Consider the following 17274-nt stretch of genomic DNA (forward strand, 5'->3'; position numbering starts at 1 on the left):
ATCCTGGGATTAAAGATGTGTGCCACCATGCCCAGCTTATTTTCTTTATATATTTTGAGTAAGAGGCCGCGAGGGAATGGGCACACGAGGGCCTCTAGCCACTGCCAACTCCAGATGCATGCCCCAATATGTATATTTTGCTTACATGGGTACTGAAGAGTCGAACCTAAGTCCTTAGGCTTTGCAGCAAGGACCTCTCCAGCCCTTAACTTTTCATGAGAAATAAACAGAATAGGTATGCCAGGGCCTCCAGCTGCTGTAAACGAACTCAACACATGCACCCCTCCATGCATCTGGTTTACCTGAGTCCTGGGAAAGAGAACCTGGGTCCTTTGGCTTTGCAGGCAAGGGTCTTGACTGCCAAACTCTTCTCCAGCCCTCTTTTTTTCTTCTCAAGGTAGGGCCTGCTCTAGCCCAAACTGACATGGAATTCACTATTTAATCCCGGGGTGGCCTGGAACTCAGTGATCCTTCGACCTCTGCCTCCCAAGTCCAGGAGTAAGAAGCTACCTGGGAATATCTCAAGTGAGTTTACAGATGTATTCCCATCAAATCTTGGGTAATGAAGAGGAAAACTCTCAAAAAGTATTATAGCCTTTGGATTTGGAACTGGAAAAAATTTTAATATTGGGTGTTGAAATGTAGCGGTACTGCATAACTGCCCTGACCCAGGTTCCAATCCCCAAACCACACAATTAAAAAAAAAAAAAAAAAAACAGCGATGGCACACACACCGCTAATCCCAACACTTGGGAGGATCGGTGTGAGTTCGTAGTTAATTCCAGTCAGCCTGAGCCAGAAAACCAAAAATAAGCCACTAGAATCCTGGTACCACGTCCAGGTGCAGCCCTGATTTCTGGACAACACTCAGGAGGCCAGAGGTAGGAGGATCCCTGTGGGTTTGAAGCCAGTCTGAACTCTTAGAGAAAGCCTCTCAAAAACAAATTTTAAAGCTGGGCATGGTGGTGTATGCACTCCGGAGGCAGAGGTTCACCAGTTCAAGCCACCCAGAGACTACATAGTTTCAGGTCAGCGTGCGCTAGAGATCCTATGCCCCCCCCCCGCCCCCCGCAATTTACACAACTTAACCTTTGGCCAGCTTTTACATGTAAGGGGGAATACATTTTTATAAATATTTTTTACTAGAGAGGACGCAGATAGAATAAGTGCACCAGGGCCTCCAGGGACCGCAAATGAATTTGATGCATGCACCATCTGTGTCTGGATTATATGGGTTTTGGAGAATTGAGCCTAGGTCCTTAGTATATGTAGACAAACGCTTTAACTGCTTAGCCATCTCTCCAGCCCACAACATACAGCTTGATGGGTCAGGGTTTTTTCTTCTGGAGGTGAACTGGAAAATGAACTGATGGCCTCATGCATGACAAACGTGGCACCACTAAGGGACAACCGCATCCCTTTTTGAGGTATAGTCTTGCTAATTTATTATCATGTCTTTGAAATTCTGACTTCAGCCTTTTGCACTGGGATTACAGATATGAACCACTATACTAGGGCTTTTTTCTTTTGGGGAGGTAGGGTCTTGCTAGCCTAGGCTGACCTGAAGTTCACTATGTGATCTCTCAGGGTGGCCTCAAACTCGGTGATACTCCTCTACCTCCTGAGTGCTGGGATTAAAGGCATCATCCATGCCTGGCTTGGGATAGTTTCTTAATAGCAAAGAAATGAAAGCCTTAGTGGTGGTGGTAGCACCCACCTTAATTCCAGCACTCAGAAGGTACAGATAGGATCACTGTGAGTTCAAGGCCAACCTGGGACTAAGAGTTCCAAGTCAGCCTGAGCATCATGCATGAGAGTAGTTCAAAGTCACCCTGAGACTACATAGTGAATTCTAACTCAGTGAGACCTTGGTGGTGGTGAGGAACACATCTCATTTATGCCTCCCCATTAAAATAAGATCCATTAAACACACAAGACAAATAATAACAAATTTATTAACAAATGTACAAAACAGTACACACTGTATCAAGGTTCACTTCAATAAATGATACTATACAATATTTACAACTATATATACAAGACTCCCACCTGTATTGAATCGCTGGTCCATTTGTGCCGATAGATATCTTCAAGAAAAACATCAACTGTTAATTCTTTATCATTCTATCTTTCCCCATTGGTTTTTAAAAAATCAATTGCTAGCAAAGTAGACTCAGATTTTTCCAGAAACAGACCTATTCAGTAAAGTGCAGTTGTAGGCAACATTAGCCACTAATTTTCTTTTAGACAGGTATCCACAACCCATATGGACTTTTTTTCTTATCTATTTTTGGTGATCCTGACGATGTGACTTCAGCATTAGCTGTTTTCTGTATTGGTTTTGCTACAGAATTCTGCAAGACAATAAAATTAATTTGACTTCCAGACATTTACACATACACTTTTCAGAAAAAAAAATTCCAGTTAAACAATCATCAACTACAAAGCATGCACCCCACTTTTGACTTAGCAGGAGAGGGATTAGATACCCACAGGACATGTACTTATAGGGGCAGGAGGCATTTGCTTACAAACTGATCACTTTGGCTTGAATCCCTAGTACCCACATAAAACTAGACACAAAATGGCCCACGTCTGGAGTTTGCAATGGCAGGAAGCCCTGGCACACCCATACTCTCAAATGAACTCCAGACACATGCAACACCATGTGCATCTGACTTACATGGGACCTGAGAATTGAACCTGGGTCCCCCCTTAGGCTTTGCAGGCAAGCACCTTAACCACTAAGCCATCTATCTCTCCAGCCCCTTAGATTCAATTTACTAAGATTACACCAGACACCATTATCAACAAAGATGCTACACAACAAAAATAACGGGTCGTCTGAATTAGATGTTCCCCATAGTCATGTTTTGAATTCTCAGTCACCAGCTGATGACAACTTCAGAGGTGCAGCCCAGCTGAAGCTATGTACCTAGGGTGCTGACCTTGAGGTTTATTAAAGCCCTGGCTTGCCAGCGGAAGTTCTGCTCACTCTACTCTGGCAAAGGTGCTATCCAGCCTCTGCTCCTGCTATGCTTCTGCCTGCCACCTTGAAGCCAAAATAAACCTTTTCCACCTGCCAGCTGCTTTTGGTCAGGCGTTTTTGTCCCAGTAGCATAAAGGTAACTACAAAAGCATTCTAAAACCTAATGTTCCCATGCTAATTAATGCTTAAATATACTTACATTAGAGCTGAAGGCTATGTTTCTTTGTTGGGATAATTTCTCATTGGGACTTCTAGTTTCATCTTCTGTTTGCTTTTCTGACAGCTAGACAGGCAAGAGAAAGAATATATTTGTTTAAAAATAGCCCAGATATGAAAACAAAAAGGGAAAAAACGAATAGTCTTGGGTTTACAAAGTAGCCCCAAGTGTGTGATTTCTTTTATTTTTAGATGCATAAATGAAGTTGTATCTACTGCCATAGTTCAACACCTAAACATAAAAATATTTGCTACTTAGCAAGGCTGACTAATCATAGGCACACTTGTTTGTAAATACTTCCCTGCCACTCATTTTCAAATACACTAGAAAATGCCTTGTCTGAAGGAAATTACTACACTTGCCAGTAAGCACCTCAATCGAAGTAACTTACTCAAATAGGCCCTTACTTGTCCAACCCTACACGGGTCCCAACAAAGGTTCATTTAAACAAGACTTTTAGTATGTAAACTGGTCAGTTTCCACCTTCAATCATTATCTACTAATTTCATCTCAGTTTTCACATAGCGGAAAAGCACAATGCAATGTGCTAATGCACATCCTTTGTTTCTGGAGAATTGTAACAAACTTATCTGCAAGTGAAGCAGGCCTCCTCTTCTGTAATCTCTCAAAACATCTGCAATATATTGCATATATTATGAAAGGGACATCTAAATCAGATGCCCCAACATTACAAAGTGTTATTTTTGCTTATTTTAAAAATTGTCTTTTTAGTAATTTAAGCAACAGTACCTGTTCCAAATTCTAGCATGCACAGGGTGCTATCAACTTTAACAAACTAAGCTTTGCTGTGTAAAAGGTAAACTCTTGATGCTTAAACCCATGTGTCAATTACCAACAGATTTTCTTCATCATTGTCTGGAGACCACATTCATGATTTCTATAAGACAGAAATAAAGCAGATAAACTATACTGTATGCTGAGTACAGACTTGCGGGAACATAACGCTGTAAATGAAAGCTATATACAGAGTATGGAAATATCTAAAGAGTAAGAAAACTTGAAAGTTGATCAAGTACAAGGAATAATATATTCACCGGGTTTGGAGCGTTTCTTTAGATTTTTTTTTTTTTTTTTTGAGGCAGGGTCTTATCCTAGTCCAAGCTGCCCTCAAAGGGCCAAGCTATCCCAGCCTCCCAAGTGCTGTGATTAAAGGCATGAACCACCACTTTTCTCTCCTGGAGGTGTTTTTCTTTTGATTTTTTTTTCAAGGTAGGGTCTCATTCTAATCCAGGTCCAGGCTGACGTGAAATTTACCACTTTCACCACGTAGTCTCCCGTGTGAACTCACTCACTCCTGATCCTAGCTTCTGCCTGAGTGCTGGGATTAAAGGAGGATGCCGCCACACCCAGCTTTCTTTTAGAGATTTTAATGGTGTTATGAGACTAGTGTCAAAAGTTCAAAAAGTCAATGAGTTCACTTTCTAGTCTGACTTCCAGTCCATCCCATGAACTAAACTCATGGGCCATAAACACACCCAAAAGCATTTGTAGATGTCAAGAAATTGAGCTTATATTGATGTAACTACTTTTTATTTTTAAGGTAGTGTTGGTACTTGTCATTTAGTAAGGTGATTTTGTGATGTATAAATGCTATAAAAAAAAATCTCGAACCCCCCAAAAAATTTTCCACAAGTATGTAAAGATGACTTGAATTTCATTAACATATAGGAAAAAAGTTAACATTAAGGTCAACGTATGGGAAATAAAGTTCATAATCCTCCAGTTTTGTGTGAATGTTTTGGCCAAATCATCTAAGCGACTTCCCAGGAGGGGAGTCTAAGGTAACGATCTGTGTGGAAGTAACTTTCTGAACCTCCTGCTCTGCACATCTCAAATACTTACCTCACTCTTTGCACCCCTGCTTGTGTCTTTAGCTGCAGGAACTGTCTGGAGACTGGCTGGCAGGACAAGGTTGGTTGTTCCCAAAGCTTTAGCTGCATTGGCTTTTGCAATTTCTAGCAGCTCCATGCGATCTAAAAAGGCAAAGCATTCATTAACCTGTAGGTGGTTCCCTAACACAGTACTGGTTCAGGTACAAATTGTTTTTACTAAAACTAATTTGTTTTCCTTTCCTTTTCACATGTTATACATTTTTGCTAAGATAAATCAGCATTCCTAAATTACTTCTTTTTCTAATACTTGATTATTTTCATTTTTTTCTGTAAACTAGGGATTTTTGCAACTTTCCAATTACTGCTAAACCAGTCTATACACATTGCTAACATTCATGTTCAAGCTTTCTTATTCAACTAAATTTCGACTACATAATCCTACCAAGACATCAAATCACTTGATGTAACACTAGGCAAAATTCAATTTGTCCACTAAGAGCTAAAAAAACGATCCCAGGCTGGGCTACAACTCCAGGTGACCCTCATGCAGCACTAAATGCTTGAGCCACTACACCAGCTTTTATTATTTTTGTATGGGCAGGTTATCATGTAGCCAAGGATGGCTTTTAGCATCTCATCTAGTGTTGGGAGCTAAGGCTGAGTCATTGGCTTGGACTTGTGCTAAACTACATTTTAACCAGATGCTACCTAAAATCCTTCTACAAGAAACCTTAAATTTCGCACAATAACCCAGTTGTGGTAGCACATGCCGTCTCGGGAGGCAGAGGCGGAAGGATTCCCACTGAGTTTGAGGCCACCCTGAGACTACATAGTAAATTCCAGGTCAGCCTGGGCTAGAGTGAGTCCCTACCTCAAAAAAAGAAAAAAAAGGTTCCGTACAACAAATGTACTAATACACACTATCCGAGGATATAAACCTGCAGTAAGGTGCCTGACTTTGTGAAGGAGGCAGCAGCAAATAGACCCTGGATTAAAGCCAGGGGATTAGCCCGAGACACTGCAGACTTGCAAACAAGCTTGAGCCAGTTTGCCAGACAAAACCAGTCTTCCTATCTTAGGCAACAGGCAGCCAGCGCTGTCCTCACTTCCCCTTCTCATTTTATAGCCAGAACTTCTGTGACCCTAACTAGGGCTAATAAAACAACCTCCCAGCACACCCCACGCAGTGCTCCTGAGTCATAGTGTCCTTGGACTCTTGACACGTTGTCACCATCTCAGGCCTGGCAAGGCAATCTGAAATAAAGCCTGCTCTTTGCCACTAAAATCCCTGTTTATTCTGAACTCGCCTTAAAACTTTTTCCTTACACCTGGTATGTGACAACCCCTCGGTTCAATTCCCTAGTACCATCCTTTTAATAAAAAGGCGGGGGGGTCCGGAGAGATGGCTTAGCGGTTAAGCGCTTGCCTGCGAAGCCTAAGGACCCAGGTTCAAGGCTCGATTTCCCCAGGACCCACGTTAGCCAGATGTATAAGGGGGCGCACGCGTCTGGAGTTCGTTTGCAGCGGCTAGAAGCCCTGGCGCGCCCACTCTCTCTGCCTCTTTCTGTCACTTTCATATAACTAAAAATAAAAATAAATTAAAAACAAAAATGGGTGGGAGTTGGAGAAGCCGGAAGGACCCAGGTTCGACTCCCCAGGACCCACGTAAGCACAAGGGGGCGCATGTATCTGGAGTGCGTTTGCAGTGGCGGCAGGCCCTAGTACGACCATTCATATTCTCTCTCTACCTGCATTATTTTCCTGCTTCAATTAATGAAAGATTAAAATACTTTTTAAAAACCCTAAAACTTCAGTGTTACCTAACACTTGGCACATGCACGAGTGCAAGCGCCGTAGGCTCACGCCCACCCCCACCGCGCTGATTACGTAAGTCCTCTTGGGTCTAGGTTCGGTCCCTAAAAAACGTAAAGGGGAGAGCCGGCACGCCGACGACTCACCTTTCTCGGTCAGGCGAAAAGGGGTTGCGCTCCTGCTCCGCGACCTCGTCCTAGATCGCGCCCTCCACCGGCCGTGCTCCTCCGGGTACACGGTGCGGCCAAAGCCGTAGTAGCGGCGCCCGCGCGTGATCGCGTAGTACGACCTCCGCGAATGCGACCTCCCGCGGGAGCGCGAGCGGCTCCGGGAGCGGTACGGCGAGGGGGACTGGTAATACCTCCGCGGCCGTCCGTAGTAGCCGTCTCGGTGCCGGCGGCTGCGCGAGTAGGAGCGCGAGCGGCTCCGCGAGTACGAGCGCGAGTAGCGCCGGAAGCGCTGGTGACGCCTGCGGGAGCGGGACCGGGACCTGCGGCTCCGCCGGGGTCGGCTGCGGCTCCGGGACGAGCGGCCCGAGGAGCGCGAGCGGGACCGGGTGCTTCGGGACGACGAGCGGGAGCGCGAGGACAGGCGGCTCGAGTGGCCCGACCCCGAGGTGGACGGCGAGTCCTTCTCCTGCGGCGAGCCGGGCCACATGTCGTTCACGTAGTTGGACATGGTCGCCGGCGGCTTACGGCGATCTCTCAACTTCAGCGGAAAGGACGCGGTCTGGAAAGAGAAGAGGGAACATGTCGGACACCGGAAGCAGGGGCGGGGCGACGAGCTCCGGCTCACAGGGCGCAAACATGGCGGCCTTGCGCCACAGCCCCGAGCGGAGCCAGTCAGGCGCCACCCAGCCCGTACCGGACGACTGCGCGGCCCCACACTCACCACAAGCAGCCCACGCCGCGCTCGGGCGTAGAGGAAGAACAAACGTTAACGCCTTCCTCCGAAGTTCGGGACTAAGCGTGGAGGAGGGACCAAAGTCCAGACCAACGACGAGGCAATAACCTCCACCTCTCCCGTCCGGAAGGGAAGTGAGCTAGGCGCTTGTCTCCGCGTCGAAAATACTAGAAGCTGGAGCCCTGCGCATGCGCATAGGCGTTGGCGCGGTGGGCGGGCCCTCCTCCCAGCCAACCGCAGTCGTGCCTTCTCGCCCCGCCCACTGCTTGCCGCCTAGGCCTCAAGGATGCGCAGGCGCACCTTGGCTTCCCACCGCCCTCCTGTTTTCTTATCCCCTCCCCCACCGCCGCTGGGTACTACATCCGGGTATTCTTAGGCCGCTTTGTTCTTAGGGTTTTTTATTATTGCTTGTTGTTCTTTTGGTTTTCCGCGGTAGGGTCTGGCTGTACCTCTACCTAAAATTCACTCTGTAGTCTCGGGCTGGCCTCGGACTCAGCGTAATCCAACTATCTCTGCCTCCCCGGTGCTGGGATTAAAGGCGTGCGCCACCACGTCTGGCTGTTCTGTTGTCAGTATTGTTGTTTATGTTTAGGGTTTCGTTGGGGCTTGTTTTTTGCTTTGAGATGCAAGCCCTTCAGGTTGCTTAGCTGACTGGTCTCGAAGTCGCAGTCATCTTCGTAGGGGCCGCGGCCGCCGCCCGGCTTGGTTTCCGGTTTTTCTTCCCAACCCCCCCCCCCCCGTTTGGGTTTCGGGAGCTGTGTCTGACCCACTGGCTTCCCGGAAACCTCGGGCGGTCTCGGGGCCAAAGGCTAGGCAGGCCCAGAGCGGGCCTCTGCGGGCTGCGCCGAGGGCTCTTCCCCACCACCCCACCCGCAGCTGCGGGCTTAGGCTGAGCCTCTCCGCCCGCACCCGGGACGGTTCCTGTCGCGCTGGGTCAGGCCGCCAGCCCCAGTGACGCAGACCTGGACCCGGGACCCCGCTTCCCCGCGCATCGTCTCGGCTGGCCCCTGACAGCGCAATATGAGTTTAGAAAAGATTTTTTTATTTCCATGTTTTGATTAGTAAAGGTAATTGAAATAGAGACAAACACAAAGACAACCATGGTTGACCTTGAAGGATTAAGAATTCTGATTAGGTCTATCCTCCATAAGTTTAAACAGCAGAGCCCTTCTGCTTCCAGGGTGTATTCCGAACACTAATAAAGCATGACAAGTGAAGGGCTAATGACTTTCCTTGAAACCAGAGGGAACTGAAGAGTTAAAAACTGACCTTGAAACTAGGAGGTTTGGGGAACATCAGAGGCATCTGTAGTCCCACCCAAGCCTGACAACTCCCTGCCTGATAAACATCCCTTAACTCGGAAGCGCTTGAAGGAACAGAAACCATTTGAGGAACTCTCCCTGGACACTTGGCTGAAAAGCTTATTCTGAGCAAGGACACAAACAGTTACATACAGTTCCTTATCAAATTCCCTTGGACCTGTATCTGTTTCAGTCTGTTTGTCTTAGGATCCGCCTTAAAAACTTGAACCCAAGCCGGGCGTGGTGGCGCACGCCCTTATTCCAGCACTTGGGAGGCAGAGATAGGAAGATTGCCTTGAGTTTGAGGCCACCCTGAAACTACGTAGTGAATTTCAGGTCAGTCTGAGCTAGAGTGAGACCCTACCTTGACAAACAAAAAAAAAAAAAAAAGCGCTGCGGGGGGGAGCCTTAACTGAGGGCAGAATTCAGGGGGATTTATGTTGAGACTGTCTACCTGCAACTGAAGGTGCTCTAAACTGATTGGTCTATTGAAAGTTTAGTAGTAACCAGAAGATCTTTTGTATTGAGGAAGGAACAGGAAAGGGAGTAGGCTGATGGCAATAGCAGTGATTCCACCTTGGCCAACCACAGTGTTTTTGGATAAACTCCCAGAACCCCAACCTGTCTTCAAGCAAGCCACATAATTTCCAGATTTCTTAACTATATAATTCCCAGAAATGAGGGATTTCTCCTTGTGCTTGTTTTGTTTTGTTTTGTTTTGTTTTGTTTTGTTTTGTTTTTGTTTTTCGAGGTAAGATCTCACTGTAGCTCAGGCTGACCTGGAATTCACTATGTAGTCTCAGGGTGGCCTTGAACTCATAGCAGTCCTCCTACCTCTGCCTCCCAAGTGCTGGGATCAAAGATGTGTGTCACCATGCCCCACTTTTTTTTTTTGGTTTTGGAGACTTTCTTTTGTGAGCTGTCTGAACTGCAAGCTGTCTGATTAGTTTATTTTAGTTTCCCAGGATGGCCAGTCAGCAAGTGGCTTCTTGTGACCTAAGATAAGGGGCAGGTGGTTATCTGGGGGCAGTCTGTGGCTCACATTTGTCTGCAAGCCTGCCATCTCCGGGCAAATCCCCTGGTGTGTGACCAGGGTCTGCCTGCCACCTGCTTCAATGTCTACTTAGCATGGGAAGGTCCTGACTTGTTCCATCCCAGGAAGAGGGGAGGCTGTAGATTGTACTTTTTTTTGCCATGAGGTGTTTTATTTTCATTAACCATATAAATAATTTTCTATAATATCCCAAGTCAAAGCAGAAAAATTTGGCAGTCCCATTGGGGGTTCCTAAAGACACCTGCAGGCTGGTGACATCGGCGCAGAGTGACCAGGTTCACCGTGCAGCTGTTGGCTCTTGTCCATCTTGCAGGTGGCTCTTTCTCCACATCACTAGGAGACTCAAGAAATGAGGGGGAAAAAAAAAAAAAGAAGCCGGGCATGGTGGTGCATGCCTTTAATCCCAGCACTTGGGAGGCAGAGGTAGGAGGATTACCGTGAGTTCGAGGCCAGCCTGAGACTCCATAGAGACTTCCAGGTCAGTCTGGGCCAGAGTGAGACCCTACCTGGAAAAAAAAAAAAAGAAAAGAAAAGAAAAGAAAAGAAAAGAAAAAGAAATGAGGGGGGCAGGAAATCCTCTAGTAGGCTGTTAAGAAATCTCACTCCACTTTTCCTGCCCAGTGTGATCTCTCTGGTCTGGTCGGTAGGGTGTTTTTCTCCTGCATCTTGGTTTTTTTCATCTTGGCCTTATCAAAGCTGGCTATTTCCCCCATTTCTGGTTTGTGGTTTGTCTGCCATTTTCTTAAAGGAATCCATGTGGAGTCTAGCCCCAGTTCCTGGTACTCCCACTTGCATCACTGCAGCAAGAGTCCTCCTTTTTTTTTGTGTGTGTGTGTGTGTGTGTGTGTGTGTGTGTGTATGAAAATTTGTGAGTTTGCCCATTGCATATATGTGGAGGTCAGAGAACAACTTTGGATGTGAGTCTTGGCATTCCACATTGTTTGAGGTCACACATGTGCACAAGATGGCACACCATCAAAGTTCAATTACATTGACTGGAAACCCTGGCCCACCAGTAGTCTGTCTGTCTCTCTTTCTTTCTTTCTTTCTTTTTTTTTTTTTTTTTTTGGTTTTTCAAGGTAGGGTCTCACTCTAGCCCAGGCTGACCTGGAATTCACTATGGAGTCTCAGGGTGGCCTCAAACTCAAATCCTCCTACCTCTGCCTCCCGAGGGCTGGGATTAAAGGCGTGCACCACCACGCCCGGCTCTCTCTCTTTCTCTGATAAATAATTAAATAAATATAAAGGTGGAGGCAGGCATGGTGGCACACGCCTTTACTCCCTCCACTTGAGAGGCAGAGGTAAGAGGATCGCCGTGAGTTCGAGGCTACCCTGAGACTCCACAGTGAATTCCATGTCAGCCTAAGATAGAGACCCTACCTCAGAAAATAAAAAGCCTTTAATCCCAGCACTTTGGAGGCCTAGGTAGGTGGATTGCCATGTGTTCAAGGATACCTCAATACTACATAGTAAATTGCAGTCAGCTTGGGCTAGAACAAGACCCTACCTCAAAAAAAAAGGCCAGGGCTGGAGAGATGGCTTAGCGGTTAAGCGCTTGCCTGTGAAGCCTAAGGACCCCGGTTCAAGGCTCGGTTCCCCAGGTCCCACGTTAGCCAGATGCACAAGGGGGCGCACGGGTCTGGAGTTCGTTTGCAGAGGCTGGAAGCCCTGGCGCGCCCATTCTCTCTCTCTCCCTCTCTCTGTCTTTCTCTCTGTGTCTATCACTCTCAAATAAATAAATAAAAATTTAAAAAAAAAAAAGGCCAGAGAGATGGCTTAGGGGTTAAGGTGCTTACCAACAAATTTTAAGGACCCATTTTTGACTCTCCAGATCCCACTTAAGCCAGATACACAAAATTGAGACAAGTGTAAGTGGGCACAAGGTGGCGCAAGCATGTGGGGTGCAACTGCAGTGGCAGAAGCCTTGGCACACCAATCCTCCCTGTCTCTCTCTAAAATAAAATAAAAAAGTCTACCAATCGTCTTTCTCTCTCTTACTGATAAACAAATTAAATAAATATAAAGGTGGAGGCAGGCGTGGTGGCACATGTCTTTAATCCCAGCACTTGGGAGGCAGAGGTAGGAGCATTGCCATGAGCTTGAGGCCACCCTGAGACTACATAGTGAATTCTAGGTCAGCCTGGACTAGGGTGAGAGCCTACCTAGGGGAAAAGAAAAATTTTTTTAAAATTTTTTAGAGAAGAAAGAAAAGGCCTGGGTACACAAGGGCCTCCAGCCACTGCAAATGAACTCTGGATGCATGTACCACATTGTACATCTGGCTTTAGTGGGTACTAGGAAATGGAACCTGAGTCTTTAGGCTTCCCAGGCAAGTGCCTTAACAGCTGAGTCATCTCTCCAGCCCTTTATTTTTCTTGTCCTGGAATTCACTATGTAGCCTCAGGGTAGCCTCAAACTCACAGTTATCCTCCTACCTTTGCCTCCTGAGTGATGGGATTAAAACCATGAAATGGGCTGGAGGGATGGTTTAGCAGTTAAGACGTTTGCCTGCAAAGCCAAAGTCCCCTGGTTCGACTCCCCAGGACCCATGTTAGCCAAATGCACAAGGGGGGGCACATATGTCTGGAGTTCATTTGCAGTGGCTAGAGGCCCTGGCACACCCATTCTTTCTCTCTCTAAAAAATAAAAAAATTAAAAAATATTTAAAAAAATAAAAGCATGAAACACCATGTCCAGATTCCTTTTTTATTTTCTTTTTTCTTGGTTTTTCTAGGTAAGGTTTCACTTTAACTCAGGTGTTGACCTGGAATTCACATGTAGTCTTAGGGTGGTTTTGAATTCACTGTGATCCTCCTATATCTGCTTCCCAAATGCTGGGATTAAAGGCGTGTGCCACCATGCCTGCCTCCACCTTTATATTTTAGTTTATTTTTGGAAACAGGATCTTATGTAGCCTAGGCTGGCTTTTTTTGTTGTTGTTGTTTTGTTTGTTTATTAGATACTGAGGGAGAGAGAAAGAGAAAGAAGAGATGTGCCAGGGCCTCTAGCCACTGCAAACAAACTCCAGATGCATGCGCCACAATGTGCATCTGGCTAATGTGGGACCTGGAGAATCGAACCTGGTTCCTTAAGTTTTGCAGGCAAGGGCCTTAACTGCTAGGCCATGTCTCCAGCCCTACTTATTTATTTTTATCAAGGTAGGGTTTCTCCCTAGCTCAGGCTGAACTGGAATTCACTATGTAGTCTCAGGGTGGCCCCAAACTCTTGGTGATCCTCCTATCTCTGTCTCCCGGGTGCTGGGATTAAAGGTGTGCACCATGACACTGGGATTTTTTTTTTTTAATACAAGTAGAGAGCTATTTGTTTTTATTTATTTATTTGAGAGCGATAGGTAGAAATAGAGAGAGAATAGGTGTGCCAATGCCTCCAGCCACTGCAAAGGAACTCCAGTTGCATGCACCCCCTTGTACATCTGGCTAACGTGGGTCCTAGGGAATCAATCCTCAAACTGGGGTCCTTAGGCTTCACAGGCTTAGTGCTTAACTGTTAACAGTTAACAGCCCAACACCCAGCTTTTAAAAAAAATATATTAATTTATTTATCTTCAAGGGGACAAAGGGTGGGGGAGAGAACATGGATGAGCATGCCAGAGCATCTAGCCACTGCAAACAGACTACAGATGCATGAACTAGTTTGTGCATCTGGCTCTATGTGGGTGCTGGGAATTGAACCTGGGTTGTTAGGCATTGCCAGCAAGTGCCTTACCCACTAAGCCGTCTCTCCAGCACCCACCCCCTGCCCTTTTAAGGCACAGTCTCACAGTAGCCCTAGCTGACCTGGAGCTCATTTTGTAGCCCAGGCTGGCCTCAAACTCACAGCTATAGCAATCCTCCTGCCTCAACTTCCCAAGTGCTGGGATTACAGGCATGCACCCCTAAACCCTGCTTTTTTTTTTTTTACTTTTTACAACTTTATTTAATGAATAATTTCCTTGTAGATGACGTAGGAGTTCACCAATTACAAAAGAACAAATATATTTGCACATTCATTACCTTGTTAAAACAAAGATCCTCTTCTGTATACTCAAACTCATAAACACGTCTAAAATTGGCAGTACCTATTATCTATTTTTATGGGTAGATTTCCCATTTTATCAACTTCTCATTTATGGGAAGAGGTTCTGGGTTTCAGAGTTTCTTAGTATTTATATCCTGATTCAAGGACAGAACCGCTCTGCTGTCCATCACACGGCACCCACTTACAGCTGCCGGACGTTTGACAGTACTCTTCTCCTGACGTCAACACACAGAACACGTAATGCACAAGGATGATCCCAATCTTGTCAAACGATACTTTGTTCACTCTTCTTCAAATAGAAATTCCTATTTCTTGTCTCTTTGCCACACCCTTCCCCTTCAGTTGCTCCCATCTGGATTATGCGAAAGTTTAACATTTCAAGGGCTAAAGGCCCATCTTCCCACTGAAGGAAAACATCTTGCCTACTATTTTACCCCAGTCACCTATGAGCTGTCATTCGTTAGCCTTTATCAAGCATGTGGCGCTGCTTAATACTGTTCATTTATCTTTTCACAAGTTTTTGAGTTATCCTTGATTAGACTGAAAGCACCTTACAGATTCCTATATTGTTCTCCCTATACTCATAGGCCTACATACTAGATGTAAGGTACTGGTTTTATGATCCAACATATATACATTTAGTAAACAATAATTTTTCTATAACAAATATACATTATTTGTAGAAACATGGATATGTTGCTAGCCAGTAAGTTAAGTGTTAGGTATCAGAAGTCATCAGATGATTGTGTGTCCCAGCACAGGACTGCAGTTGTTCATCCTGTGGGGACGCAACCTCCATGTCATAAACAAAATTTGGATCATCCTTCTTCTGATTTTTCTCAAAAAGTTCATCCATGATGCTCTTCCTTTTGGCGAGCTACTTGTCACCTAGTTTGTTCAGGTCCCTCTCGGGATCAATGATGGTTTCCCTTCGATTTTGTTCCGTCGTTTCTGTCAAGCTCTGTGCCTGTAAATAACCTTGTAAAACACTGAACAACTTCTAAAGCTGCTTCAGGCACACCTGTTCCAGAAACGCTTGTGTCATGGGTTATTCTTTAATTGTTCAGCAGCTCTGGTGCAATACTGACTTTTCAACAGATAGACACCCCTCTTCCCGCCTGGAGACATTTCGCCTAGAGCCTTTTGTTGTACCCCACTGTCCGCCAGCACTCTCCACACCCTCGAGACCTGCTCACGGATTCCGTTCAGTGGGACCGGGGGTCCATCCATCCACTTGTTTCCGGACCAGTGACTGTAAAGACACTGACCCGTGTTCCCCACAGCATTTAAGCGAGTACAGATTTCCCAACACAGACCCCATCCTTCCCTGAGTCAGGCCTCCACGTCCTTATCGTTGAGATGTTTGGGAAGTGCATCTCCTATGGCGGCTGGGAAGGGGTTGTTCCTTGCTATTGTTTTTAAAGGTTTAGAGAAACTTTATTCAATTGAGAGCAGAATAAAGGAGAAAGTAAACAGAGCTCCTGCCATAAGGAAGGTGGGAGGGGGTCAAGCCCCTAAACTCCATTTTCTTGAGAGTTTTTTTTTGGGGGGGGTTGAGGTAGGGTCCCCTTCTAGCCCAGGCTGATCTGGAATTCACTATGTAGTCTCAGGGTGGCCTCCAACTCACAGTGATCCTCCTACACATGCCTCTTAAGTGCTGGGATTAAAAGCGTGTAAAGCTAGATGCACAAAATGGTGCATGCATCTGGTGGTCTCTTTCTGTCTCCCTCTCTACCTCAGCAAATAAGTAAATATGCTTAAAAAAAAGAATTTCAGCTGACAGAAAGCTGGAAAAAGCTATAATGCATGCAGTTCAATGGGAGAAAGAGAAATCACTAGTGAAGATACTCAACAGCGGATACTGCAAGCCTTAAATTTGGCCAGCCAGGCCAGATGAGCCAACTGGTGCAATAGTGGCACGTCTGTTATGGGGGAAACCACCTGTCCTCTAATTGGACTGGAGGCCTGCTCCTTGGGAGGGAATACATCCCTGATACTGAAAACCTACAACAGGGTAGTCATGAGCCCTAGGGGTGTAACATCTGGTGGTGTCAGGCTAAATGCATATACTATGCTTATCAAACTGCCCAGTAAGCCCTTCTCTTAATGTTCATCCCAAAGTCACTGCCATCCGGAAAGAGAAGATTCTCTACCCAAAATGAGAGTAGTGTTAATATAAGGGTATAAATATTAAGAGAAGGGCTTACCGGGCTGTTTGATAAGCATAGTATATACATTTTTCCAGACATCAACAGATGTTACATCCCTAGGGCTCATGACCACCTCTGTTTTCAGTTTTCAGTATCAGGGATGTGTTTCCCCCCATGGAACAGGTCTCCAGTCCAATTGGAGGGCAGTTGGTTTCCACCATGACAGACGTGCCACTGTTGCACCCGTTGGCTCATTTGGGCTGGCTGGCCAATTATAAGGCTTGCAATGTCCACTGTTGAGTATCTTCACTGGTGGTATCTCTTTCTCCCATTGAACTACATGTAGAATGGCTTCTTCCAGCTTTCTGTCAGCTGGTCTACATGGGGGAGGTTATCAGCTCAGTTCCAGCAGGATTTCTCAGTGGCCTTTTAGGCCAAGTATGTGAAGTCTTCAGCAATACCAATAAACCTTCTTTAATGAAGGGAGAAAAATAATTAGAAAGCACTCAGGAGGCCTGTGTAGGAGGAGTTTGAGGCCAGCCTGGATCTAGGCTGGGCTAGGTCAAAATCCTACCCCGAAAAAAATAATGTCAAGACTTACAGATAAGGGATACTGAGGGTCTACAAACACCTCCTTTTGGGAAGCTAGAGAGAAGGAGCAATTCTTCACACTCAATTTTTTTTTTGTTGTTTGTTTTGTTTTGTTTTTCAAGGTAGGGTCTCACTCTGGTCCAGGCTGACCTGGAATTAACTGTCATCTCAGGGTGGCCTTGAACTCATAGCGATCCTCCTACCTCTGCTTCTCTAGTGCTGGGATTAAAGGCGTGCACCACCACGCCCAGCAATACACTCACTTTTTAATTTTTTTGTTTGTATTTTTTCTGAGACAGGGTCTAGGTGACCTGGGACTCACTTTGTAGTTCAGGCTGCTCTGGAACTCTTGGGGATAATTCTGCT

The 17274-nt window shown here is 45.9% G+C and overlaps 1 protein-coding gene and 1 pseudogene across 2 annotated transcripts; both read right to left on the bottom strand.

Annotated features, from left to right (window-relative positions):
- Nucleotides 1-1936: 1936 nt before the first annotated feature.
- Nucleotides 1937-7921, bottom strand: Rsrp1 (arginine and serine rich protein 1). 2 transcript variants are annotated; one of them, XM_004657502.2, is made up of 6 exons: nt 7763-7921; nt 7018-7600; nt 5070-5200; nt 3189-3272; nt 2196-2354; nt 1937-2087 (listed from the first exon to the last, which is right to left on the bottom strand). In XM_004657502.2, the coding sequence occupies exons 2-5, from the start codon at nt 7547-7549 to the stop codon at nt 2244-2246; spliced, it is 858 nt and encodes a 285-aa protein (XP_004657559.1). In that variant the 5' UTR covers nt 7550-7600; nt 7763-7921; the 3' UTR covers nt 1937-2087; nt 2196-2243. The 2 variants fall into 2 exon arrangements, with proteins under 2 accessions (XP_004657559.1, XP_045006681.1); XM_045150746.1 differs by having other exon boundaries at nt 1937-2354.
- A 6971-nt stretch (nt 7922-14892) lies between these two features.
- Nucleotides 14893-15295, bottom strand: LOC123460659 (annotated as a pseudogene).
- Nucleotides 15296-17274: the final 1979 nt, after the last annotated feature.

The sequence above is a fragment of the Jaculus jaculus genome, chromosome 5, assembly GCF_020740685.1.
Source record: "Jaculus jaculus isolate mJacJac1 chromosome 5, mJacJac1.mat.Y.cur, whole genome shotgun sequence".
NCBI lineage: Eukaryota > Metazoa > Chordata > Mammalia > Rodentia > Dipodidae > Jaculus > Jaculus jaculus.

What these genes read in the sequence shown, in the direction of transcription:
- Rsrp1 (XM_004657502.2), bottom strand. Translation starts at nt 7,549, where the DNA reads ATGTCCAACTACGTGAACGACATGTGGCCCGGCTCGCCGCAGGAGAAG. An exon ending in TTTTCGCCTGACCGAGAAAG is followed by an intron (nt 5,201 to 7,017) that starts GTGAGTCGTCGG and finishes TTGCCTTTTTAG; the next exon opens with ATCGCATGGAGCTGCTAGAA. An exon ending in ACATAGCCTTCAGCTCTAAT is followed by an intron (nt 2,355 to 3,188) that starts GTAAGTATATTT and finishes ATTGTCTTGCAG; the next exon opens with AATTCTGTAGCAAAACCAAT.